A 25,820-nucleotide genomic window follows, 5' to 3' on the forward strand; every position below is an offset into this window, starting at 1 on the left:
CTCCTTTCACCACCAACCGCCCCATTTCACTCACGACATTCCGGCTACAAGGCAGGAAATCGCAGCTCAAGGGTATCCCCAAGGTCCCAGGAAGTTCTCATAGCTGGATCTGAACCCAATGATGGGATAGGGTACCCCCTGCAAGCCCCGAGAAGGACAATCATCTCCCTGAAGCTCTCCTCAAATGCGACAGGACACCATCTTGGGCATGCACATTTAGTCAGGTCAGCTTGTGAATAGTGACAGTAATCTCTGCATCAAAGCAAACTTCAACCAGCCCCAACAGTTTTCTGAAAGCTTGGTTGTTTTAACTTTGTTTCCACTGCTGCATGACCAATCTGAGTAATCTGGAAGCACTTTACATTCTTCTCCTTCCAGACAAGGTTCCATATGACACCACCACTTCTGGATAACAATGGCAGCAAAACCAGAACTCCCTATTTTCTGCCCCTGACACAATTAAGCTCCAGGATAGGAAAGGTCCTGTGGAAGGATTATCCCATTAAGGCAGGAAGACAGGAACCAGGGCAATCACTTTAACTAGAGGCACACAAAGCTCAAAGCTCAAATCCATTTGCTGCAAGGAGGCAAATTGCTGGGAAGCAGAGGAACATTTTTTTTTTCCTTCCCAAAAGCTAGGTCCGTCTTATGGTTTGGAGTGTCTTATAGTGCAAAAAATATGGTATATAAAACATCAACTTAGATTGGATTCAAATGTAATGGTGCTTAGACTGGCTGATTGGAATTAATTTAGCCATTTTTAATGATGAATTATTTGGTTTAGCTATTTTTTCTTTTTTGGTTTTCAGTGTGTAGAATATTCTGGCTTCCTGTGGGACACAACTGCAGGGATAGAACTGAAAGAAGCTACTTTCTCTGAAGGCCCATACACAAATGGCAGTGGGAAACAAGTCCATCCTCACCCTTACATTGCATATTTCAAGGTAAGACTTGACTTTGCCAAATGGAAGACTTCAAGAAAGAGTCGGAAATGGTACAGGCATGCTTTTTATAGTTTCATTGAGCAATTAAAAGTGGTAACATTGTCTCCTAGGTTTATAGTCTTGCCTTAGATATGTTGTAATAAAAATTGATAGTAATGTATTTTCCAAAAGATACAAACTAAACCAGAGGTCTGTTTGTGGCTATTAAAAAGAATGTGTCTCTCTGCAAATTAGAAATGATTGTATTGATGAGCACAGTGGTGAGCAATCAGGAGAGATCTTTCATTTGTGATGTATTTGTAAAAAGACCCTTGAAAATCTCTTAATGCTGTCTATGTTTGTTCCTAGATTGGAATGAATGATTTAATACTGGTTAACTTGCATTTAGTGCCATTGCCATCTACTGGGGAAAATTCTGTGAAGAATCAAAATAGTCATAAATTAGCAGTCTTTGCACATATTGTACAGGAAACACTTAAAGGTAAGACCAGATGATAAAAATGTTAAATAATGCTGAAGAAGAGCCATCACTCCTTTGGTATTCACCAGGCTTTCCTTGCCTGGCATCTTCCAGGTGTGTTGGATTTCAATTTCCTTTTTAAAAGTCAGCTTTTTTTAGCTAATACTAAATAATGTCAAAACATTATTTACTGAGTGGCTTAACTGGCATATTTGATTTGTAATCAAAAATTAATGTATGTTGTCAGTCATTGCACTGCTTAGATATTGGAAGAATAAGAGATTAGGTTTATGGAACCCATAGACTTTGGTATGGATTTAATTAAGAAAATAAGAGTTTATATATTCTGAAAAACATACATACTTTGTGTGTCTGTGTCTGTATCTCTCTATGTATTATTATAATAAACTAATTAGAGTCAAGATCAATCTGTAAAAATGTATTGAGGGAGAGGGAAGAAGCCTAGCATCTATGCAGAGCAGGCACCACATCTATCAATTATGAAAGGCACATTCTTCTTAATTTTAGAGCTAATTTCAGGACAAATGTGAAATGTCTATATAACAAATTAGTGATTGTTCTAAAACCAGTATATCAGGTTGTGGCTTTTAGTGGAAATTGCCTTCTACTAAATGTGCTTACCAGAACACATTCTGGTACTGCATGATTACAATCATAATGCAGACAATCATAATGCAAAATAGAGGTTTGTTTTTTGTAAAAAAATATCATCTCTAGTCTGATCTAAGAACCGAGTAAATCTTAGTCATCATTAATTTCCATGAATGTTTTCTTCAGTTATGCATCTTTAGTAACATGAAAGTAAGGGGCTGCTAGTCTCTCTGAAAGGAATGAAATAGGTCAGTTGTTGGGTGGTATGTAAGGGATAAAGACATTCTTCAGTAATTTGGTTGAACCTATCTAGGCTGCAAAATCCCTCAAGATCACATTAATATTCAGTAGGATGTAGAAATGAAAAAAATAGTGAGAAAGCTACCATGCAACCTATTTTGAGAATGAAACCCATTTAGAATGAAGTCAGCATTAGATATATATTAAAGTGTAAATGTTGGGCATCATATGAAAATGTCTCAGGGCCACTGAAATGCCAATAACAATTTGATTTTAGAATCAAGTGGCAGAATGCTCCAATTTCATAGGAGGGCGTGTAATATGAAACATTAGGCAACCAACGGTTTAAAAATTACTAACATGAATGTAAAAAATGTTATGCCAGATTAGTTGTGCATAAGTGACCAAAAAAAAGCATGTGTAGATGTTGTTTTCAAAAGTCATCACCAAGGGTATTTTCAGGGTTATGTATTACTTTTTAGTAAGCGTTGGTTTGCTTCAGGTGTTGCTGTGCATACTGTGCAGAGTTCAGTGATTTGCCACCTTCATTAGATGCATACACACTTACAGTCATTACATTCTGTAATTATCCAAACATTTGCCTGTAATTCATTCAAATTAGTTAAAAATGGTACCACAATGCAAAGCCACTGTGCAGCTGATTTCCCATTGGTTTTGCACCTTATCCTTCATCTATTAAAGTTTACTGCTATAACTATATGTTTTATAACATTCTCCCTTACTGTCATTTTGTTGCATACATTCCTTCCCCAATTTGAGTGCTATGTTTGCATGTGATTATGGGAACTGAAATCCAATAAATTTGGAGGTACTGGGATTGTAGAATGTGCCCAGATTGTTTCCCCTTTTTTCTCAGAAAAAATATATATTGAGAGAAACCATGAAACAGAGAGGTGCATGTGCATATCTCATGTTTCCCTGAAAACAAGCCCTATCCTGAAAATAAGCCCTAGCCTGATTTTAAGTACACTTAATTCATAAGTCCTAGCCAAAAAATAAGACCTAGTGAAGATTGTTAGCAGCCTGAAGTGAAGGGATCATGGCCAGCACAGAAAATGGCAAATGCACAGGGGCCAATGATATCTGGCAGCAGTCACAGGCAAGCAAAGACATAGTGAGATGGAGTGGGAGAGCACAACATATGTTTAAATCACCCAAACCTAGACCCAAGGGCAGAAAATAAAACACTGTGGGGGGAAAAAGTAACTAAACAGAGGGTGTTCTACTTCGATTCCACCCCAATTCAGAAGCCCACATAAATTGAAGGCCTGAGTCGAAGTTGTAACCCTCCCCCAGCCAAGGAAGGGGTGATGAAACTAGAGGAGAAAACTTATCCCCCCACCCTCCAGGCCAGGAACAGCCCATGAGCACCTGCCCAACCACATATACCCTCACAAACAGGGGCAGTGATCTCTGAGGTGGTGCTTAGCATGGTGACTCCTTCCCTCCCCGGTCACCTCATGAAGGCTCTGCCCCTTTCCTCCCTGCCAGCATGACTCCAGTGGTCAGACCTTGGTGCCGCCTGTGCATGGAGAGGATGCACGGCAAGACTTGGCATAACAGTGAGATTGGAAATGTAGGTAAAGTGCTACTGCGAGCTTGGCCTGGAGCCAACTCGGCCCCTTAATTGCAGTCCTGTGGATCAGCTGAGCCTGTGAGGGCTGGAATATGCCTCTTGTTCCATCTTTCCTGGCACCTGGAGGTGTTTCTAGTACACTCTTGCCAGCCCCAGCTCTGCCTTGGGTGCAGAGGCAAACTTACCTCCCAGGGGTCCAAGGACCCCCTCACAGATTGCAAAGCACGCGACTGCATTAAAGTTGTGAAGCAGGGATGCCGGCCAGTGGCAAAGTATACAGAAGAATTCCGAGACCTGGCATGTCATGTGAACTGGCCAGACGATATCCTGGTAACCTGGTTCAAGGATGGGCTGAATGATGAACTCTACAATGCTTGTGTGACCCAAGGTGCCCCAACCCATCTACATGAGTGGTATCTTATTGTTGAAGAAGCAGAGATCAACATGGCCAAAAATCAGTATCGGGCAAGACGAATGTGGAAGAAATCCCCACCCCAATGGAAACAAGAACCTTTTAAACCGCAAACAACACCTTCTCCGAAATCCTTACTCTGTTTCAAGTCTGGAAAAGCGGGGCACCGAGCTGCAGAATGCCATTCTCAGGCACTGGCTAAAAAACCAGATCAGCCATTGGGGGAGAAACTTACGAAACCTGGCCAGCACAGAAAAGAGATGGCCCTGAGGAGCAGGGAGGCCGTAGAATTTCCACCCCCTCCCTTCTTTGAGGAGGAAACCCCGGCTTTGCAGCAGAAGGAACCATACTCATCTGGAAGCGATCCAGAGGCTGAACCACTGGTAAGCAAACCAATTAAACCACTTACCTTGCCCCTGAGACTATTTATCCCCAACTGGGACAGGGGGATGAAAATCTCAGCTTTACTGGACTCAGGGTGTGCCCGCTGTTTGATCAGTCCAACCCTGGTAAGGAAGTTGAGGATTAATATTAAGGAATCTGAAAAGCCCCATAGCTTTTTGCCAACTAGATGGGTCAATAGCAGGGAGGGAGCCAGCTTCATTTGCCACTGAGCCTCTACAGATAGGCATCAGAAGCCATGAGGAAATGCTTACATTTATAATGGCATCTGGCATGGAATGGCCACTAGTTCTGTGTCTTGCATGGCTGAAAAAATGGAACCCCAAAATTAATTGGAAGCAAGGCACAATAAGAGTGCAGATGCACGTGACTTTTCCTGAGAATCTAGACAAAGAAACTGAGGGGGCAGAGCATCTAGAAACAGCAATGACTGCTTACAATATGCCAACCCAGGGCATACCCAAAGAATATAAGGATGTGGCTGAGATTTTTAGCGAAAAAGCATCTGATGAGCTTCCACCCCACCGCTCCACTGACTGTGTGATAGAAATCCTACCCAGAGCCAAACTCCCTAAACCCAAGATGTATAGCATGTCTCTAAGGGAGCTGGAAGAACGGAGGGCATTCATTGAAAGAAATCTAGCAAGGGGTTTCATTGAACCAGCCCAACCAAAAGTTGCAGCCCCAGTGTTGTTTAGAGAGAGAAAAGATTGCTTCAAATGCTTGTGTTGATTTTAGAAATTTAAATTCAATCAGTATGGCAAATGTATATCATCTCCCACTCATGAAGGATATGCTAGCACACCTAGCCAAAGGGAGAATTTTTTCAAATCTGGATTTAAGGGAGGCTTACTAACGTATCAGGATTAAAGAGGGAGATGAATGGAAAATGGCATCTAACACCCCTCTTGGATGCTATCAAGTTTCCGAAGAGAAGGCGTGGGAGGAGTAACATATGGTATTAACCAAGCCTTCTTGCCTATTGGAGACTGAGGTATTAATCTTTTGGAGCCACACCTACTGACCTCCTCCGACTCTTCCAGATTAACCTCAGTCTCGGCCTGAAAAGGAGTGCTACTCCGTCTCTCCCTTCTCTTCGAAGACTTAGAGTGTTTTTTTCCTCAAATTGGTACCAGCGATCTCTAGCAACAAAGAAATCCGACAGACCTTCGTCCCTTTCTCACCTCTCCTCCACTGTGCTCTGCGCCGCTGGGGAAAAGCTTCGTTGCTAACCAGCGTGAGCGCACGCACCCCGTGCGACCTGCCGGTCGTGTGAGAAGGGGAAAAGAAGCCTCCGACTGGCACGAGCGATCCAGGGTGGCTTTGAGGCTCCAGGGAGGCAGAAGAGGTCCTGCGAGGTTCAGGGACTTCCAGAAGCTATCCCTACAATCCCCAGCAGCAGGAGGATCGGTCCGCAGGTCGGCAGTTGCCATCTTGAACCAATCGCCATCTTAGGAGCACGTGGGCGAGTGCGTGATCGGCGCTTCCCTACGGACGCCGAAAGCGCTCAGAAGGCTCCAGCGAAGCCGGAAGAGGCTTCTTCTAGGCTCTACCCCGCCGGTGATCCGGGGGGGTATTCCAGTCCTGAGCCTGCCGGCAACAGAGACTGCTGATCAGCGCAGGGATTTAAGGAGCGGATCCAGCCTCAGAGAACAGAATCCGCCCTTGCAGCCAGCTATAGGAGGAGGAGGTGGTGAGCATCTAACCGTGAGTAATGGCGGAGGTGACCAGAAGCAGGGGCACCAGGCCCAAGGCCCCAGAGGGTGCGGATCCGGGCGAGGGAACCTCCAGAGGCGTTTCCCCGGCTCCCAGGGGGAGATCCCCACTGAGGAGAGATAAAACCAGGGCCCCCAAACAGGCTGCCCCCAGGAAGGAGGCCAGAAACACCAGGGCCTCGGCCAGGGAGTTCAGGGCCACCATCAGCCCTTCCCCCTCCAGGTCTCGCTCCCCCCACAGACTTCCAGCCCGGGGGGATGCTCGGGCAGCATCTCCAGCCTCTCCAAGGGGCTCCCTTAGAGGGCATAGCTCCTTATCGCCTCCCCTTTCGCCGGCTCCCCCAGCAGACTTCAGAGCGGATCCTTTTGGGCGCAGGACCACCAGCCCAACCAGGCCTCGCTTGGCCCCCCTATCCCCTGATCCCAGGGAATATCCCCAGCCCCCAGAACTACAGCCTGCCCTGCCTGACCTAACCAGCGGTTTCCAGGACATGCTAGCCAGGGCTCTGGCCCAGGTCATGGCTTCTAGCTTAGGTCAGCAACCTCAAAGTTCCAGGAGCAGGGCCCCACATGATTCTCCTAGGATCCAGCAAGAGCGTCCCAGCACATCAGCTGCCAAGGAAGCCAGGTCTCCCTCCCCTTCCATGGCTAGTGAGGCCTCTGATCTAGAGGAAGGAGAATTGAAAGATGTGGGGTTCTCAGAGGACGAGGATCCCCAGGTAGAGGATGATTCCACCGTAGCAGGGCTTTCCCCCCCATCCTTATTTAGCTCCTTACTTCGCAAGGCAGCGGCCACAGCCGATCTGGATCCCCCTCCAGATCCTAAACCGGCAGCGGAGTCATCTGGCAAGGATTAAGAGCAAAAAGAAAAAGGGACCCTTCCACAGGCCCCCCGTGGCTAAGGAGGAGATTCCCACGCCTGAGATGTTCATGGAAGTCCTTAAATTGCAGTGGGTAAAACCAGGGTCCTTCCCCACCCCAGGGGGAAATGAGAGAAAGTTTTACAATCTTAATCAAACCTTTGCCCAGACTCTCCAGGTACCTGAGGTGGACAACCCGGTGGCCACTCTGGCATCATCCTCATCAGTGGTCGCGGGAGACACTGCCAACTGCCTCAAGCCTGAGGACAAGAGGGCAGACATTGTCCTGCGCAAAACGTTCCAGGCCATCACCTGGGCTATCAGGGTGGCCGCCTCCGCTTCTTTCTTTAACAGGTCCATGGTCCTTTGGTTGGAACAACTGCGGGACAGGACCCCGGCCTCGGAGGTGCGCCTGCTACAGGACATATCCAAGATGCTGGCGGCAATGCAGTTCTCAGCAGACGCCATGCTGGATGCGGTAAAGTATGCCTCTCGGGCTATGTCTTCCTCAGTTGCTTCTAGGCGCCTGCTCTGGTTATGCCACTGGCAGGCGGAATCCCGGATGAAGTGGCACCTAACGGGGGCAGATTACACCGGGGAGAAGCTATTTGGGACGGCGCTGGATCCTCTCCTCGTGGAGGATAAGAACAAGCGGAAGGTTCTCCCAACAACAACTAAACGCTCGGACTTCGCCACGTGCCATATCCCAGGAGGAGCTCATACCGACCACCTGACGGGGACAACCAGAATCAGAGGTACCAAAACCCCAGATTCCACAGGCAAGGGGATAGACAGTTCCAAAGGGACAGATTCAGGGGCCAGCAGCAGGGCAAGCGGCCCTTTCGAGGGGGAGGCGGTCACCCCTTCCGCAGATTCAGGTGATCCGGGTCCGGATCCCCCCATTGGCGGTCGCCTCTCCCTGTTTGCGGATGCCTGGGAACGTATCACATCGGATGAGTGTGTACTCCAGACTGTAAGGCTCGGGCTACACCTGGAGTTTCGCTCTCTTCCCCCCAGCAGATTCCGCACCTTCGCCCCCTCCACGGACCCGACCAAGCGGGCCCTTAAGGCCAAGGCCATTAAACATCTACTTGACATCAGGGCCATTGAAAAGGTCCCAGAAGGGGAGGAGGGCACCGGGTTCTATTCGAACCTCTTCTTGGTTCCTAAAAGCTCAGGGGGATGGAGAGCCATACTGGACCTTAAGCTCCTAAATTCCAGGGTGGTATACCGCAAATTTAAGATGGCCTCCCTAAAATCCATTCTGGAGGGCATCCGGCCGGGCAATTTCCTAGCCTCTATCGACCTCACAGAGGCATACCTTCACATCAGGATCGCCCCGGAGCATCGTAAGTTTCTCAGGTTCTCACATGAAGGGAACCATTTCCAGTACAGGGCCCTTCCCTTTGGTCTGGCATCAGCCCCCAGGACCTTTACCAAGGTCCTAGCAGCAGCAGCCGGTCACCTTCTCTCCCTACCAGCCTGTCCTGATGAATTATTGCAGTGTCAAGCCGAAATGGTTCGCCTGTGTGTGGTTATCCCCTTCCAACAGGGAGATTCGGTTTTACAATATGTGGATGATGTGCTGGTTACTGGATAGTCACGGAACGGTTGTTGGGAAAATACGAGACGTATGTTGTGTTTGTTGTTAGATTGTGGATATCGGGCGTCCAGAAGTAAGGCTCAGTTAGTCCAACAAAAAGTCCGTTATTTAGGTTATGACATAATGCAAGGGCAAAGAGCACTAGGCCCGGAGAGAAAGCAAGCGTTGCTTAATCTGGCGAGGCCAACCGATAGGAGGCAATTGAGAGGCTTTCTAGGCTTGGCAGGTTTTTGTAGAATTTGGATTCCAAATTATGCGCTAATGGCAGCTCCACTTTATTCGTCTACCAAGGGAAGTAAGACAGACCCCTTCCTTTGGACAAAGGAGCAGGATCAAGCCTTTGATGCAATTAAAGAAGCTCTGTTAAGAGCTCCGGCCTTGGCCTTGCCAAATCTGAGTAAGCCCTTCAATTTGTATGTGGATACACGAAAGAATGTCGCTTTAGGGGTGTTGACTCAGCAGCTCGGCCAGTGGCAACAACCAGTTGCATATCTGTCAAAACAGCTAGATGCTGTGGCGCAAGGGTGGCCGCATTGTTTGAAAGCTTTAGCAGCCATCGCAGAATTGCTGCAAGATTGTAACAAACTCACTTTTTCCTGCCCCATCAAGGTCCACACCCCACACTCTGTTCAAGCAATTCTTGATCGGAAAGGCCATTTGTGGATTAGTAACCAACGACTCATCAAATACCAAGCCATGATGATCGAAAACCCCCAGGTTCATCTAGTGGTTTCTACCTCATTAAATCCTGCTACCCTCTTGCCCACAGAAACTGAGGTGGAGCATGATTGTGTACAAGTGTTGGAAACCGTTTATTCCACACGACCCGATTTAACTGACATACCTTTGCCTCAGGTGGATTATAACTGGTTTACCGATGGGTCTAGTTATATACATCAGGGGATGAGAGTTGCAGGCTATGCCATTGTTGATGATGAGGGGGTAATTGAAAGCGGGCCGTTGGGAGCAGGAAAAAGTGCGCAAGTGGCAGAATTGTGGGCCCTCATTCGGGCATTGGAACGGGCTGAAGGTGAACGCTTGAATGTATGGACGGATAGTAAATACGCCTTTTTAACTTTACATGCTCATGGTGCTGTATACAAGGAAAGGGGATTTAGGGATTCAGCTGGCAAATATATACAACATATCCATTTAATTCAGAGATTGATAGATGCTGTCCAAAAACCAAAAAAGGTGGCAGTTATGCATTGTAGAGGCCATCAACGAGGTGATGATAGAATTGTTTTAGGGAACAGGGCAGCAGATGCTTAAGCACGAGCTGCAGCATTGCGTCATGAGCCTCTACCAGACATGTATATTAATGTGGCCTTGGATTTAGGGGTTATACCAGTAGACATCCAACCCTCCTATTCTTTAGCTGAATGTGATAAGGCAGTCAACGATTTGATGGCGGTCATCGATAAGGGCTGGTACGTTCTTCCGGATGGAAGAATATATGTGCCTTCCACAGTGGCATGGCAATTGGTTCGGTCCGCTCATGACACCACCCATATGGGGAAAACAGCTTTGGAATCCGCTCTTATGAGGGATTACTATATAGATGGGTTAGCAGGGATGGCAGTAAAAGTCGCATCTTCCTGTGAAACGTGTGCTAGAGTTAATCCTAGGCAGGGTCCTTCCCTTCCACCAGGAACTATACCTATTGCCTACTATCCTATGGACACAGTCATGATTGACTTTACTGATATGCCACGAAGTGGGTTTTATCGGGCTATGCTAGTTATTGTGCATTTATACACGGGATGGCCAGAGGCGTTCCCTACTAGAACGAAAAAGGCACAGGAAGTAGCAAAGGTTTTACTTAAGGAGATCATTCCTCGATTTGGCAACCCCTCCTTTATTTCATCAGACAATGGCCCGGAGTTTGTCCATCATATTAATCGAGCCATTGCACAAGCTATAGGGGTGAAATGGCGTTTCCATTCTTCTTTCCACCCACAATCTGGTTCTCCCGTGGAAAGGATGAATAGGACTTTAAAAGAAAAGATAACCAAAATTTGTGCGGAAACACACTTGAAGTGGCCCGATGCTTTGCCCCTTGCATTGTATGCAATTCGGAGTGCTCCCAGACGACAACATAGACTCTCCCCATATGAGTTGATGTTTGGTCGGCCTCCGACGTTGTTGCAGCGCAATTTGACTGGATGGCCTGATTTGGGGCATAAGGGGGGAGTTTGGGCCATGGAAATGGTGCAGGAACTAAATAAACAGGTTGCGGAATTATGTGTTAGAGCAGACCCCTCCCAGATTGGTAACTAAGTGTCATTCTTTCAAGCCAGGGGACCGAGTATGGGTAAAACATTGGAAAAAGGAACAATTAGAAGGGAGGTGGAAGGGACCTTATGAGGTAATTATGACATCTCCACTTGCTGTTAAGATTGCGGAATCTAAAACTTGGATACATTGGACTCGTGTAAAGAGGGCCGCTGACAAACAATGGACCACACATCCCAGCGACCAACCGTTGAAGTTGAAATTGATTCGTCAATAAAGTCCAACTATATCCTTTGTTGTATTGCTATAGGTATTGTGATTCTTGCTTTCATTGTGTGCATTATTTGTATTGTGAAGTACGCCAACCCAACGGTCCAACAATCAATTGGCGGAACAGTCAATTAGCGGTTGACTGGTGGCCATTTGCTGGTGTCCCATTCGCTAACGGACAGTTGCATACAGACAGATCCCGCACCTGGAAGGGAAGACGGAGAGCCAGCGCAGCCTTCCCCCCCGGCGAATTTTCCAAAGGTCGGCAGTGGAGAACCCTTGCTAAGTCACTCCGGAAGCTGACTTTCTACGCACGGGTGAAGAATAGTGGACCAGCATACTAACCTTTAATTATTTTCGTCTTTTATCATCTTTACTAACCATATGTGCTGATTTTGTACCTGTGAATGTGGATGTTGTTGTTGTGCCCACTGTATTGATTGTGTATACGCAGTCACCCCAGGGGTGTAAGTCTACTAAAATGAATTGCCTTCATAACAAAACTATGTATAGTTTGTGCACCCTGCAAGGAAAGACTGTATGTTATAATCCCAACACTCCAGTACGCCTCAATGTAACCCTATGGACAGGCCTGCCCAAGGTGGGTGCTAGAAATAGCCCACAGGGAGAAGGCAAGCTGTATTTTCCTTAATAGCAGAGCGAAAAGCAACAGCACAGGTAATGGCTCTATGGGAATATGAGAAAATGCGTCCTGTGGAAGAACCATCCAATGAACCTGAGTATGTGACTCTTCTGGAAATGTCAGATGAGTCACAAAGGGGGGACTAAGGTGGGCTAAGAGGCCCAATTATGAACCATAGTTCTACAGGCCATGTTTAATATCAAATACTCTGATTAAAGCTGAGGTTTTGCACCATTAAGCAGAAAACAATTGCTGACAGTTGCTGAAGGAGCAATAAATATTTTTACACATCTGGGAACAAGTCGACCCAGACGGGGAGTTTCCTGTTATCTTGCAAGATGGGCCCTGTTTATGTCACGCATGATCTATAAGGTGCTGACCATGTATATTTTAGGAATAGTAACTGTTGGCCATCTGGCATAGACAGTTTTTGGTTCCTCTCATGACCTTATATGCTTAAACACTGCCTCTATAGATGATGACGTAATTTGCACTATAAATGTATGGCTTTAAGGACCCTTCGGGGTTCAAACCCTTGATGCTTATTTTGGCATGTTTGAACCTGCGCATTCAATAAACTTTTCCTATATTGCATCGCTTGGCTTCCTGGTCTCTTAATTCTACTACAAGTCTGTTTATTCTGTTATCTAGATGACATCCTAGTCTTGGCCAGGTCTCCCGTTTTAGCTGAACGAGACCTGGGAATCACCATTGACACCCTTAGGGCCCTGGGCTTTTCCATCAATCTGGAGAAGAGTCACCTGGCCCCTTCCACCAGGCTCCTTCACTTAGGGTCCATTATCGATTCGGTAGCCGGGGAGGTCTTCCTGTCCCAAGATCGCAAGGACAGTATCATTAAAATGATTCGTGAGGTTCGCAAGTTACACTCTGTCCCTGTAGTTCTTCTTTCCAGGCTCCTGGGGAAGTTCATCTTGTGCATAGGAATCGTACCGTGGGCTCGACTACATGCCAGGGAACTCCAGTGGTTCCTACTACCCCACCAGAGAGCCGGGACGAGTGATGCTACCTTCAGAATCAGAGTGACACCCCAGGTACTGCTATCTCTCTGCTGATGGCTTTCCCCAGCCCTGAACAGAGGATGCCTCTTCAGAGAGCCGATGAGGAGGACCCTCACCACAGACGCAAGTCTCTTCGGCTGGGGGGCCCACCTGGAGAATCAGATCGCCCAGGGCCGCTGGACCCCACGAGATCTACGAAACAACATCAACTGGCTGGAGCTCAGAGCCATCCATCTGGCTCTTCGCCACTTAAAGGACTCGGTAGCCGGTCATCACATCCTAGTCCTGACCGACAACATAGCAGCCAAGCTCACGTAAACCGTCAGGGTGGCACTCACTCCAGGGCCCTTCGCGACGAGGCCCTGCGGCTCGGGAACGGGGCAGAGAGGCACCTTCAGTCCATCAAAGCCGAACACATCTCCGGAACGGACAACCATCAGGCAGACTGGCTCAGCAGGGAGATGGTGGACAGCAGAGAGTGGCAGCTCCATTCCTCGATCTTCCGTCAGATCTGCGAGAGGTTCGGACATCCGACGGTGGACCTCTTCGCGACCCCGCAGAATGCCCAGCTGCCAGAGTTCGTTTCGAGGTTCCTGACCAGGGGAGCAATGGACACGGACGCTCTGCGTTGCAGATGGCCTCCAGGTCTTCTTTATGCCTTCCCTCCGCTTTCTCTCATCCCCGGGGTCCTGAGGAGGGTGGTGGCGGAGGGAGCAGATATGATAATGGTGGCTCCCTTCTGGCCTCGCCGCCCCTGGCTGGCAGACCTCGTGGATCTGTCCACAGCTCCCCACTGGAGGATTCCAGCGGGGGTTATGGCCCTGCGCCAAGGGTCTCTGGAGCATCCGAAGCTGGAGTGGCTTCATCTGACCGCCTGGCGATTGAGCGGGAACAATTAAGGGAGGCTCATTATTCCGAGAGGGTCATCAGAACAGTGGAGGCATCCAGGAGACAGTCCACCACTCGCATCTACAACACCTCCTGGGTGGCCTTCGCGGACTGGTGCCGGACTAGGGGCCTCCGCCCAGCTGCAGCCTCGGTTCCACAGGTCCTGGACTTCCTCCAGGAAGGGCATGAGAAAGGTCTAGCCATTAGTACGCTCAAGTCTCCGCCCTATCCACAGTCCTAGGGGGAGTGAATGCTCCTCCCTTGTCCCAACATCTGGTCCTAAAGCATTTCCTCAAGGGGGTGGCGAATCTGAAACCCTCTGTGGTCTATCGATTCCCCACCTGGGACCTCCCCACAGTCCTTCAGGCCCTCACGGAGGCCCCGTTCGAGTCCCTGAGAGAGGTTTCATTTCAACTTCTAACCCTCAAGGTTGTCTTCCTGGTCGCCATCACCTCGGCCAGGAGAGTTTCAGAAATCAACACCCTCTCCAGCAGGGCGGACCTCTGCACTTTCTTAGATAACCGGGTCATCCTCAGACTGGACCACGCTTTCATGCCCAAGGTTAATTCTCCCTTCCACAGGGCTCTCGAGATTATTCTCCCGGACTTCTGTCCTCACCCTTCAGGTGACAGGGAGAAATCCTGGCACAAGCTGGATGTCAGGAGAGCCTTACGCATATACCTGAAGCGCACGGCCCCCTTTAGGGGCTCGGAGGCTCTGTTTGTGTCTTATCAGCCTTCCTCCCGGGGAGCCAAGGTCTCTCCGGCCACCATCAGCAGATGGATTAGAGCGGCCATCTCACAGGCCTACAGAGCTCAAGGTCTTCAGGTCCCTGAGGGCATCACGGCTCATTCCACTAGAAGTGCAGCCACCTCTGCAGCCTGGTCCACCCAGGCACCCATAGAAGAGATCTGCCGGGCGGCCGCCTGGGCTTCTCCTCCCTTCATTAAACATTACAGATTGGACGCCTACGCCTCTGCGGAGGCTGCCTTCGGCAGGAGGGTTCTGCAAGGGATTCTGGACTCCCGAGGGGGCTCAGGCCCAACTAATCCCTCCCAGGACACCTAGCTTTGGTATGTCCCATGTGTTACTCCTCCCACGCCTTCTCTTCGGAAACTGGCAGTTGGACTTACCTGAACTGCATGTTTAGAAGAGAAGCATGGGAGGAGTCATTTCCCTCCCGTTCTGGGCGCCCCGCACCTAGGGGGGCCTGAGTGAGTCCAGGTTCAGCATTATCAATTAGGAAGGATATGTGTTTGGTGGTTTTTGTTTGTCCTTCCTTTCAGAGTCTACTACGATCCATCGGTTAATCTGGGAGAGTCGGAGGAGGTCAGTAGGTGTGGCTCCAAAAGATTAATACCTCAGTCTCCAATAGGCAAGAAGTCTTGGTTAATACCATGTGTTACTCCTCCCACGCTTCTCTTCTAAACATGCAGTTCAGGTAAGTCCAACTGCCATTCAAAATGCTACCATTTGGGCTACAAGGGGCCCCTGCAGTATTTATGCAATTAATAAACGAAGTGTTGCAGGAGCATTTATATAAGGGCCGCATAGTCTATATTGATAATGTTTTATTATATTCTGAGACCAAGGCAGAACATGTAAAACTAGTCCGGGCGGTTCTGAACAAACTTTGCTCTGTGAAACTTTATGCTAAACTCTCCAAATGCGAATTCCACCAAGAAAAAATTGATTACTTAGGATACCACATTTTACACCAGGGCATAGAAATAGATACTTCGAAAGTGCAATCATTACTTGACTGGGAACCACCCAGAACATGCAAACAGTTGCAAAGCTTCCTGGGATTTACAAACTTTTACCAGCAGTTTATCCCCGCTTTCACCCAAATTGTTCTCCCCATCACCAAGCTCTTACAAATGAAGGGGGAGGAAAACCCGAAACTGAAGCAGCCTTTGAACTGGACAATGGAATGCCAAACGGCATCTGAAAAACTCAAAAGGCTACTTTTGACAGAACCGATCCTAAAGCACCTGGACACAGAGAAACCATTTGTCATACAAGCAGATGTTAGCGATGTGGCGATAGGAGCCATCTTACTTCAGAGAAATGAGGAAAATCAATTACAACCATGTGCTTACACATCCAAAAAATTGAATGAATTTGAGCAAAGGTGGCCCATTTAGGAGAAAGAGGCTTAGGAAGTTGATGGGCTCTTTTAACCTGGAGACATTTCTTAGGGGGAGTAAGATCCCTTTTGAAGTCTGGACGGATCATAAAGATTTAGAAGCCCTAAAGACCCCAAGGAAACTCTCTCCAAAATAAGTACGATGGGCTCAGTACTTTAAAAGGTTTGAATTTACGGTCAGATAACTCCCAGGGGGAGAAAAATTTCCTGGCAGATGCACTATCCAGGAAACTGCAATACAATAGTATGAAGCCAAATGTAATCAAACCCATGATACAAGACCAACTAGCCACTAGAGTAACCACCAGATCCCAGGGAAAACGAGACACTCTGGAGGACAATGACACCACCCAAACTTTTAAAAAAGTTTTACCACCGACGAATGGTTTTTGAGCCACAAAGACAGCTGTCTGGTGAAAGATAACCTAGGTTGGGTGGGAGGGACGTTGTATGTTCCAGCCAGCCAAAGACTGTACTTAATGGAAAGGTGCCACGACTCCAAACTAGCAGGACACTTTGGTTTTGTAAAAACTTTACATCTAATTAAAAGGCAATTTTAATTGTCATTAAAAAGGACATAGAGAGCTATGTAGCCAGCCTGTCCAATTTGTGCAACAGTCAAAAGATGCCAAGAAAAAAATGCCAGGACTATTACATAAGGTAGCCGAGCCCTCAGTACCCTGGAAGGAGATAGCTATGGATTTTATCGTCAAACTACCAGAAAGCGCAGGGAATACCGTCATTTGCATCGTAACAGACTTGTTTTCAAAACAGACACATTTTATACTGTGCCAAAAGATCCTAACTGCCAAAAGTCCTGGCAAGTCATTCTGATACACATTTATCGCCTTCATGAAGCCCCGCAGAGAATCATCTCTGACAGAGGGGTCCAATTGACCTCAAAATTTTGGGGGGCATTCTTAAACTTACTGGGCACCACCCAAGGACTGAGCTCCAGTCACATCCGTGCACCAATGGTCAAATTGAAAATTGAAACATGGTTCTAAAACAATACCTAAGATGTATTATTAATTTTCAACAGGACAACTGGGTTGATCTTTTTCCTTTTGCAGAAGTGGCCTTCAATAACGCTGTGAACTCAAGCATTGGGTTCACCCCTTTTAGAGTAGCAACAGGCCAGGATTTCAACCTCATGCCTGAACTACCCACAGAGGAACCCACCATCCCCTCACTAAAAGAATGGATAGACAACCTACAAAACACATGGCCAGTGGTTAGATTAGCGTTACAGGAAGCTAGAGAGGATTTCCAAACACAAGCTGAAAAAAAGAGTAGATCCCAAACCCTTCCATGTTGGAGATAGAGTATACCTATCGACAAAATTCCTGAAGTCGTTGCAACCATCAAAGAAATTAGGGCCACATTTCATTGAACCTTTCCCGATCACCAAAGTTATCAACCCAGTAACAGTAGAATTACTCCTGCTAAAGACACTCAGGAAAGTCCATCCAGTGTTTCACGTTAGTTTACTCAAACGAGAAGTAATCTCACAACTCAGACCACATGCACTTACACCTCCTGTTCCTATCATGATAGAAGGCGAACAACATTTTGAAATTAAGGAAATCCTGGACTCTAGGACCCACAGGGGAAAAACCCAATACTTAGTTGCTTGGAAGCATTTATCTTCAGCCTAAAATGAATGGGTAGAGAAACACGTTAGGACCCCTGCCCTATTGAAAAAAATTCACAACTTTACAACTGGTTTCCTGTCACCAGGAGACTGAAGGTCCCAATATCTCAGGAGGGATGTTTATGATAGCCATGTGGGATACATAACTTTGATGTCTAACTAGAGATAGCCATGGGAACATGTGCTTTATTGACTCCCAGGGCAAAAGAGTTAAGGACGCATCTTCACACTTGTGTATTGGTCAGAATCTGCATTCGGACAAAGGGGAGGGGTCATTAGCAGCTTAATCCCATTTACATGGCCTAAAGGTTTTCAGATGCTGCTTTGGTTCTAATAGTTTCCATCCTGACTGATTAAAGGTTTCTTTTGAAATAATCCGTTTCAAGAGTCTTTACTTTCTCAAGTTAGGAGAGGACCCATTACAGCTGGATTCTGACAAGCAGAGTCAATGTAGAAGCTAGCAGAAAAATTGGAAATTGCAGTTGTGTGAGGTCTTCCTTAAAGATTTTTCATGGTTTGATTGACAACTATAGCAGAAGTTAGGTGATCCATTCATTATAATCAAGCTGGATGTCTCACTGAATACTATATCAAACCCTGCAGATATAATATTACCTTTCTATATATTATATAGTGTTGTGTAATATTGTGGTATGCAGTATTCATCCTATAACAGAACTCAAATCCTAGTTAAATTGATATTTTGCTAAGTTCCTATTCTCCCAGAAGTAGGAAGCTAGAACAGCAAATGCTACAAGTCTTAATTTTAAATTATGGATACAGTGGTATGAAAAGTAGGACAAAGCATGACCTTGAAAAAGGTTTTATTCTGTTTGCTTGAATGTGCAGGCATCTGTTTTAGCTGTAGCTTTTGCAAGGAACAGCTACAGCTACCCCCAAATAATAATAAATGCATCTGGTTTGTAGAGGTAGAGTATGCTTTAATGTTTTTCTATTACTTCTTTAAACCTCTCTGTAACTCCATATTTGTGTTCTCATCAATATGGTGTTTTTAGGTTTTAAAACAGTTTGGCTTTCTGAGCTATTATTAATTTTTCCTTGTCTCATTCTAGATGGCCATGCACAGAACAGCTATTGGATCAGTTTTAAAACTGGAAAATAGATAGACTTAAACACTTTTTGTTCTTTACAATCAAATTATTTCATGATTTCCCCCCCAGAATCCAAATGATAACAAAACAAATAATTAGATAGATAATATTAAATTAAGAATAATGGAAATATTAAACCTATTCATTTGGGTAAGAGAGTTATTCCCAATAATTTCATTTTAGGTGTACAAGAGACGTGTATGGATGTATTGTCAGTCACATCACTATGTTTGCCTAATTATTTATTTAGCACTATTGTATAGTAGTATCATATTCCGTTTTATAAAATAAATAAAATGGGGGGATAGGTTATAGTATTAAATGACAAAGGGTTTTGGATAGGGTTAGAACTGAGATTTGAGAATAGATTTGATAGAAGAGACAGTGGTATTATGATATATCAAGACATTCTCACAGAAGCAATCTCCATAGTGGACAGCAGTTTTTAAAAGCTGGGACATTCAGACTGAGCTGGAGGAAGATATAGCATCTGGATATCAGTTCTGACATTCCACTAACCTTTTAACTGTTTCCAAACTTAGGGGAAAAAGATGTGGCAATTTTGGGTGATTTTAGCCAGCCCCCCGATAGTAGTGACCATGACATGTTACGAAAGGAAAAGTTCCACCATCTGGTTCCTGCAAGTACGTTCACAAACATCAGCACAAAGAATCCTCAAGGTTCCAAATCTCTGGACAATATCTGGATCAGTCGTGGTTTGAAAAAGATTTTCACTGGTAAGATTCCATTTTGCAAATGGAATTTCAATTATTGTATATCATTGTTAGTTCAGTGACTGCTTCAAATGTAGCAAATATTATTTTGTAGTGTGCCTGTTCCTTGCAGTATCATGTCAGTTTTATGTAGGCTCTATCTTAGCATTCTCTATTCATCTTCCACAATATAGTCAAATATTTTGCTGCCTGGGGTGATTGGGAGTTGCTTCTAACATATTTAAAACTTACTAATTGGTTAAAGATTGCTATATGGGGATGTTTTACATTAGAATAGCCAATGTTTTGTTGATCAAGGCCTGTATCTAACTTTTTTGGGAAAATCAAGGGCTGCAGTAGGTGAGACAATGCTACAAGTGGGTAGATCGTCTATTCCCTTGGTTTAGAGGCTGAATATATTTGCTTTATATTATTTACAAACGTTTCTTCAAACGTTTACACAGCAGTTTGGTATACATCATACTTAGAATAGCAAGAAATATATAAAAATACATGCTCTACTCCTTCAATTGTATTTTGGGTATACAGCATACTATAAGGCATGATAACCTTGGATATTCAGGTTTCCCTTACTATATTACATATATAGTTTCTTTAATATTTTTCTCTGTAAATTAAATGTTAATTTTAATAATTTAGAACAGTGATCCCCAACCCCCGGTCCGCGGACCAGTGCCGGGCCGTGGAGTACCTGGCACCGGGCCGCGCAGCGGCCGGGGGCCATGATCGCTGCAGCGGCCTGGGGCCATGATCGCTGCAGCGGCCGGGGGCCATGATCGCTGCAGCGGCCGGGGGCCATGATCGCTGCAGCGGCCGGGGGCCATAGTTTCTTTCTGTATGCAAATTAGGGCTAACTGGCACAAGGGGTGTTACTGGACCGCTGGTGGCACTCTGACGTCACCAGCGGCCCACCGCCCCCCTGTGTCCAGCGCCGCCCTTCTCATTCCTTTTCAGCGCTTCAGCGCTGGCCAATTCCTGAAAAAAACCTAAGAGCGCCTGCGCAGCTACGTAGGGCTAGCGTAGACAGCGCTAGTAGCGTAGCCTTGCGTAGGCGCAGTTTGTGCTACGCTATCTACGCTAGCCATACTGAACTGCGCCTGCGCAAGGCTACGCTACTAGCGCTGGTCATCGACGCGCTCAGCGGGCCACGGTAAAATTATCAAAGGCTGACTGGTCCGCGGCGATAAAAAGGTTGGGGACCACTGATTTAGAAATATAATTATTCAGAATAATTATTATTCTTTTAGATAATAACTCCCCACATTTGTTTAATTTCATTTTCTGTATTTTGTGCTGTAATTTTCTTTCAAAAAGAAATTTTAAATTAAGTACCAGCCATCCCTGGTGTTTCTGAGCACTAAGTAGGTTTGTACTCACTAAATTCCTTGATGCTATAATATTTGATGCACTATCTCTAATAAAATCCTCATACTAACATTTAAAAGTAATAAGCTTTGTCAGGATTTTTTTTGTCTTCCCAAATACTGACACTCATCTTTTTCTCCACAGGTCATTGGGCAGTTGTAAGAGAAGGTCTTACAAACCCCTGGATCCCTGATAACTGGTCATGGGGTGGAGTAGCATCAAGTCATTGTCCAGTTTTAGCTGAATTTTACATTGAGAGGGACTGGAATAGAAAGGATGTAAATCAAAATGGAGGTGGAGTGCTAGTGGAATGCAGTGATGTGAATTCTAAACATGAACGGTGATGAAAAAGGAGGAAAGCTACATTTTTCTTTCCTCAAAAGATGGTTAGAAGATAGCTTCACTCAAGGTCTGACACTGAATAAGTGTCAAGTGTCAAAATACAAGTGTATTTTGTTTTCATTTAAAATTGAATATGCTTCTGCTTTTAACATCTCCCTTCCCTATTCCCACTTCTTTTAGGACACTTGCCATTCTGTGGATTGTGACTTATGGAGACATGGGGGTTTCTGAGGATGGATGTACCTGGATAATTGCAAATAAAATTCACTTATTGTGTTTGTTCACAATTTCCTTTCTTCTGCTTCTAATAAAATACTATCATTGAACCTAATAGCTCATGGAAGAACAGACTTGGGCATTCTGCTATCTGCTTAAGATAGTTCAGCAATAGAAAAAAATCCTTAGTGCTATTGCATATAATACCTACTCTTTACCTAGAGACGAGTTTTGAGTCATGCATCATTTGAAATAAAAACTACTCCTCCAAAATTCATTAAAAAGCTGATCACTTTACAATTCAGATTATGTTAGCCTTATCTGGTGCCTTCTAGATCACTTAATTTAAAAATAATAATAATTTAATTAATAATTAAAACTCCGTAAGTCTCAACTAGCATGGCTATTAGGACTTATTCCTAATTCAACTGTTGCCTTTTTAAAAAAACATATATCCAGGTTCTATACAAGTAAAACATTATTCTGAATCTTTTTTTTAAATCTGGAGTTTGTACAACTTTACATGAGTATATGTATGTTGTGAAGTAACATAGGAAAACAGATTGGGAAATGTTGTTTTGTATTGAAGCCAAATAGGGTTGGTTGACTTGGTATAACTTCTTAAAGCATGCTTACAGTCAAGCATACAGATATATGTTTCATAATCCCATATCTGATAATATAAGCATACTTTTTAAATTGTGATAAATTGATAAAAGAATTGTACTTGTTGGTTCAAATACATTTATTTAGCAGTAACTTCATTTGGGTTATATATAACCATAATGAGACAGTCTAGGAGAAATATACTTTATTTTACCACTTCATTAAAACTGCTTAAGAACAGGTTTGCCACAAAAAAAATCCAGAAAAACTTTACAAAACCACAATTACAAATCCAAAATATTTTATAAAAAGAGAAAAAAACCACATTATTAAAATGAATTGATAGGGAGGTCCTTCTGATGGAGAAATCAGCTGACTGTCAAATTATTGATGTATTCTAAGGTAGAATAACAGGTAAATTCCACCAGATTTTTAAAGCATTCTTTGTGAACGGAAGGTGACTTTGCTTGTACAAATATTATCCATATATCACATTTTTTCATATTTGTGTAAAAATTACATTTCGCAGGGCAGAATGACATACATTGCTAATAATTTGAACATGGTAACATTGCATGTAAAATTAGAACATTCAGTATGTGAAGTCTATAATCTGTATGTTTGAATTCACTCTTCAATATAAGAAAATACTGCTTTCAGTATGTAAAATCTAGATAGAGGACAAGGGAATGATCAGACTGCCCAATAAAAATACTATTGCTGCTAAATACTTTTGCTTGAGAAAATGAGTATAGATAAAAGAAAGTTATTTTTGTTAATGCACCAAATTCTATGAAAGTTATTGTGAAATTCATTATTTTCAACACTTACATTCTAAGATTGGATTTATGTTTTACCTAAGAGATAAATAAAACATCATGCCAAGACTTGTTGGTCAGTTCAACCAAGAATGATTCCTCTCATTCATGGACGCAGTCATCATTTTTTTGGTAAAGATTTGTTACTTTATTCTCCCTAAAACCCTGAATTATGTTTTTCTCTAGACTATATTTATTCACTACAATTGCAATGGATTTAATGGTATAGGTTTAGAACAGATAAGAAATAAATGCAGAAACATACTGACCCTTAGCTATATTAACATGCTGTATTAGGACCATTTAAATGATAGCATAGTTATAACAGCTCTGCTCTGAAATAATATAAGGTTCAGTCACAGTGCATTGCCTATGCTATCAAAACAATACTAAACAATACATACAATGAACATTTAGACTTTATTTGGAGATAAGCTGTTGTTTAACTGGGTTAAAAAAGTATTATGATGGATCATTAATTTAATTGAATTTTGGTATAAATAGTAACACCAGAGATCTCTAAAATCAACAGGTGTCTCTATGAAATTCACACAGTTCAGAATTAATGTTTATGGATCCATTTTATGAATCCAACATAAACAAGACTAATAACAAGACATATTGATTTGCATAAATTCAATGCATATTTTTGATCTTTGTACCATCTGTCTTTGTCTATCATTGTATTGAAGAATATTTTCACAATTCTAGTATGATGAATTATTAATTTTTCCAGTCTTCTTGTTATATAAGGTTTTTGCATCAATAGGTTGTCATTGAATTAAATAATGCTAAGATGTGTGGAAGAATTTGGAAAACCTACTCTAAAATGGGTGTACGGTTCTACATCCCATCACTGTAATAAATATATATGTGCCAAAAACAAAAACATCAATGTCTTAAAAAAGAAAAAAAGAAAAACATGGTAGGCTAGCCTAAACTTTTCTAATAGGCTTCAGTACTTTTGCAGTCATGCATAAGCACTCTATATTAATAAAACAAAATATCTCACAAGCATTACACTATAGAGCCTTTTTATAACTATATCAGTAACAAACAGAGAAAGAATTATTTATATATCAATATATTTCAGTGCGAGTCGGAAATAGAGGATTTTAAAAAAAGAATTCCAAGTTTTATTTCTTTCCAATTTCCTTTTGTAAATTTATTTATACATGATCAAAAATAAAATAAAGAACAAAATGTCATCTCCTTAAATTTTCTGAAATATGAAAATATAAAGACAAGTCAGTGGAATGCGCTTAGGAAACTAATAAACATGACAGGAGATCATTTTCCTTCTCTGCTCTTTCACATAATTCCCATTACTGAATTTCAATGAGACAAACCGACATCAAATGGATTATACACTGTAAATGCAAAATCCACAAAACTACAGCATACAACCATAGTCATGAAACATAGCCATGCTTCCAGTACCTTTCAAGCATTTAGTGGTATCCTTGCAATTCTAATGGTTAAAGCACAGATTGTGAGTGTGGTGATAGCAAACCCCACAGTAGGGCATTGACCCTATTGATATAGCAAAAGACAATTGGCTAACAAATCAAAAAAAGTTAACCCCCCCCAAATATTAAATAGTGTACTCTAGAGAGACAATACAAAAGCCAGTAGAATCTGAAAATGTGCTATTGATAAATCTACACAATAATTTCTTAAAAGATATGTCTGTGTTATAGCTACAATTTAATCTGCTTGGTTTACATATAGCTTCATACTTAAAACTGCCATTTTAAAATGGGAATTTTCTTTCTATGAAAACAATGAGTTTCAAATTTGTAGCTAGAGTTTTTCAGTCTTAAAAAACAAGCCAGGTCCAAAAAATATGGGTTTTGCCAGGGATCAAAAATAAGGGTTTTGCCAGGGATCAAAAATAAGTTCAATTAATATATGAGTTATATCAGCACTAAAACATAAGAGTGACTCATGTGAAACAGAGATATAGGTTGGTTTAGGATACAAGAGCTTGGAGTTCAGAGTCAGATATCTCATTGACTTCCATGATCTTTTCTAAATGTTCCATGTACCGAGAATAGTCTTGCAAAAAATGTGGCACTCTCATGTTTTCAGTCATTCCTAAATCCTTCAGACGATCCACATCTTCATATGAAACCTAGATATGGGGGCAGGGGGGGAAATAATGTCAGGGTTATTTTATTTCAAAGCACCAAATTTCTCTAAACATGCTTTCATCTTTAGAGGTAGCTCCACCTGGTACTTTAGAATGAAACCAACAGTGGAAGCAAACACCTTTAACAAAAATAAAGTGTAATGCAGGAAAAAACAGTAGATGGCAGCACTTATTTGAACTGATCTGGTCTTTTTAAAGCTAAGTGGTATTGAATCTTTTCATTTCATTTCATTTTATTTGTCTTGTATGCCGCCCACTCCCGGAGGACTCCGGGCGGCTCACAATAGACGAGGGAAAGGGGATAAATAGACAAAGACAATACTTTAAAAAAGATGGACATTCACAATTTCTGTGGGGCTGGATGTTTCACAGGCACCCCGGCCTGCTGGAGCAGCCAGGACTTGGTGGCTTTGCGGAAGGCCAGGAGGGTAGTAAGGGTCTGGATCTCCACGGGGAGGTCATTCCAGAGGGCTGGAGCTGCAACAGAGAAGGCTCTCCCCCGGGGAGTCGCCAGCCGACATTGGCTGGCAGATGGAATCCGGAGGAGACCTGGCCTGTGAGATCTTATCGGTCTGAGGGAGGTAATCGGCAGGAGGCGGTCTCTCAGGTACCCAGGTTCGATGCCATGTAGGGCTTTATAGGTAGCGACCAGCACCTTGAAGCGGATTCGGAGACTAATGGGTAGCCAGTGCAGCTCGCGGAGGATAGGTGTGACGTGGGTGTACCTAGGTGCACCCACAATCGCTCGCGCGGCTGCATTCTGGACTAACTG

General features: G+C 44.0%; 2 protein-coding genes across 4 annotated transcripts in view; one reads left to right on the forward strand and one right to left on the reverse strand.

Annotated features, from left to right (window-relative positions):
• Window positions 1-21,543, forward strand: part of EEPD1 (endonuclease/exonuclease/phosphatase family domain containing 1) — a 197,532-nt gene extending 175,989 nt beyond the window's left edge. For 2 of the 3 annotated variants that reach the window (XM_087713082.1, XM_087713081.1), the window contains 5 exons: window positions 810-944; window positions 1,293-1,425; window positions 4,284-4,648; window positions 19,358-19,552; window positions 21,059-21,198. In XM_087713082.1, the coding sequence (XP_087569208.1) occupies window positions 810-944; window positions 1,293-1,425; window positions 4,284-4,648; window positions 19,358-19,537 (813 nt within the window). In that variant the 3' untranslated portion in view covers window positions 19,538-19,552; window positions 21,059-21,198. Of the gene's footprint in view, window positions 1-809; window positions 945-1,292; window positions 1,426-4,283; window positions 4,649-19,357; window positions 19,553-21,058 lie in introns of all 3 variants that reach the window. The other variant, XM_087713083.1, reaches the window with a different exon arrangement.
• Window positions 21,544-23,342: 1,799 nt separating this feature from the next.
• The window catches only part of MATCAP2 (microtubule associated tyrosine carboxypeptidase 2), a 99,017-nt gene continuing 96,539 nt past the window's right edge, over window positions 23,343-25,820 (reverse strand). Inside the window, exon 7 of the mRNA XM_014068567.2 lies at window positions 23,343-25,030. Within this exon, the coding sequence (XP_013924042.1) occupies window positions 24,869-25,030 (162 nt within the window). The 3' untranslated portion in view covers window positions 23,343-24,868. The remainder of the gene's footprint in view (window positions 25,031-25,820) is intronic.

The sequence above is a fragment of the Thamnophis sirtalis genome, unplaced genomic scaffold (assembly GCF_051295495.1).
Source record: "Thamnophis sirtalis isolate CommonGarterSnake01/CBP01778 unplaced genomic scaffold, rThaSir2_p1.2 scaffold_4, whole genome shotgun sequence".
Classification (NCBI taxonomy): domain Eukaryota; kingdom Metazoa; phylum Chordata; class Lepidosauria; order Squamata; family Natricidae; genus Thamnophis; species Thamnophis sirtalis.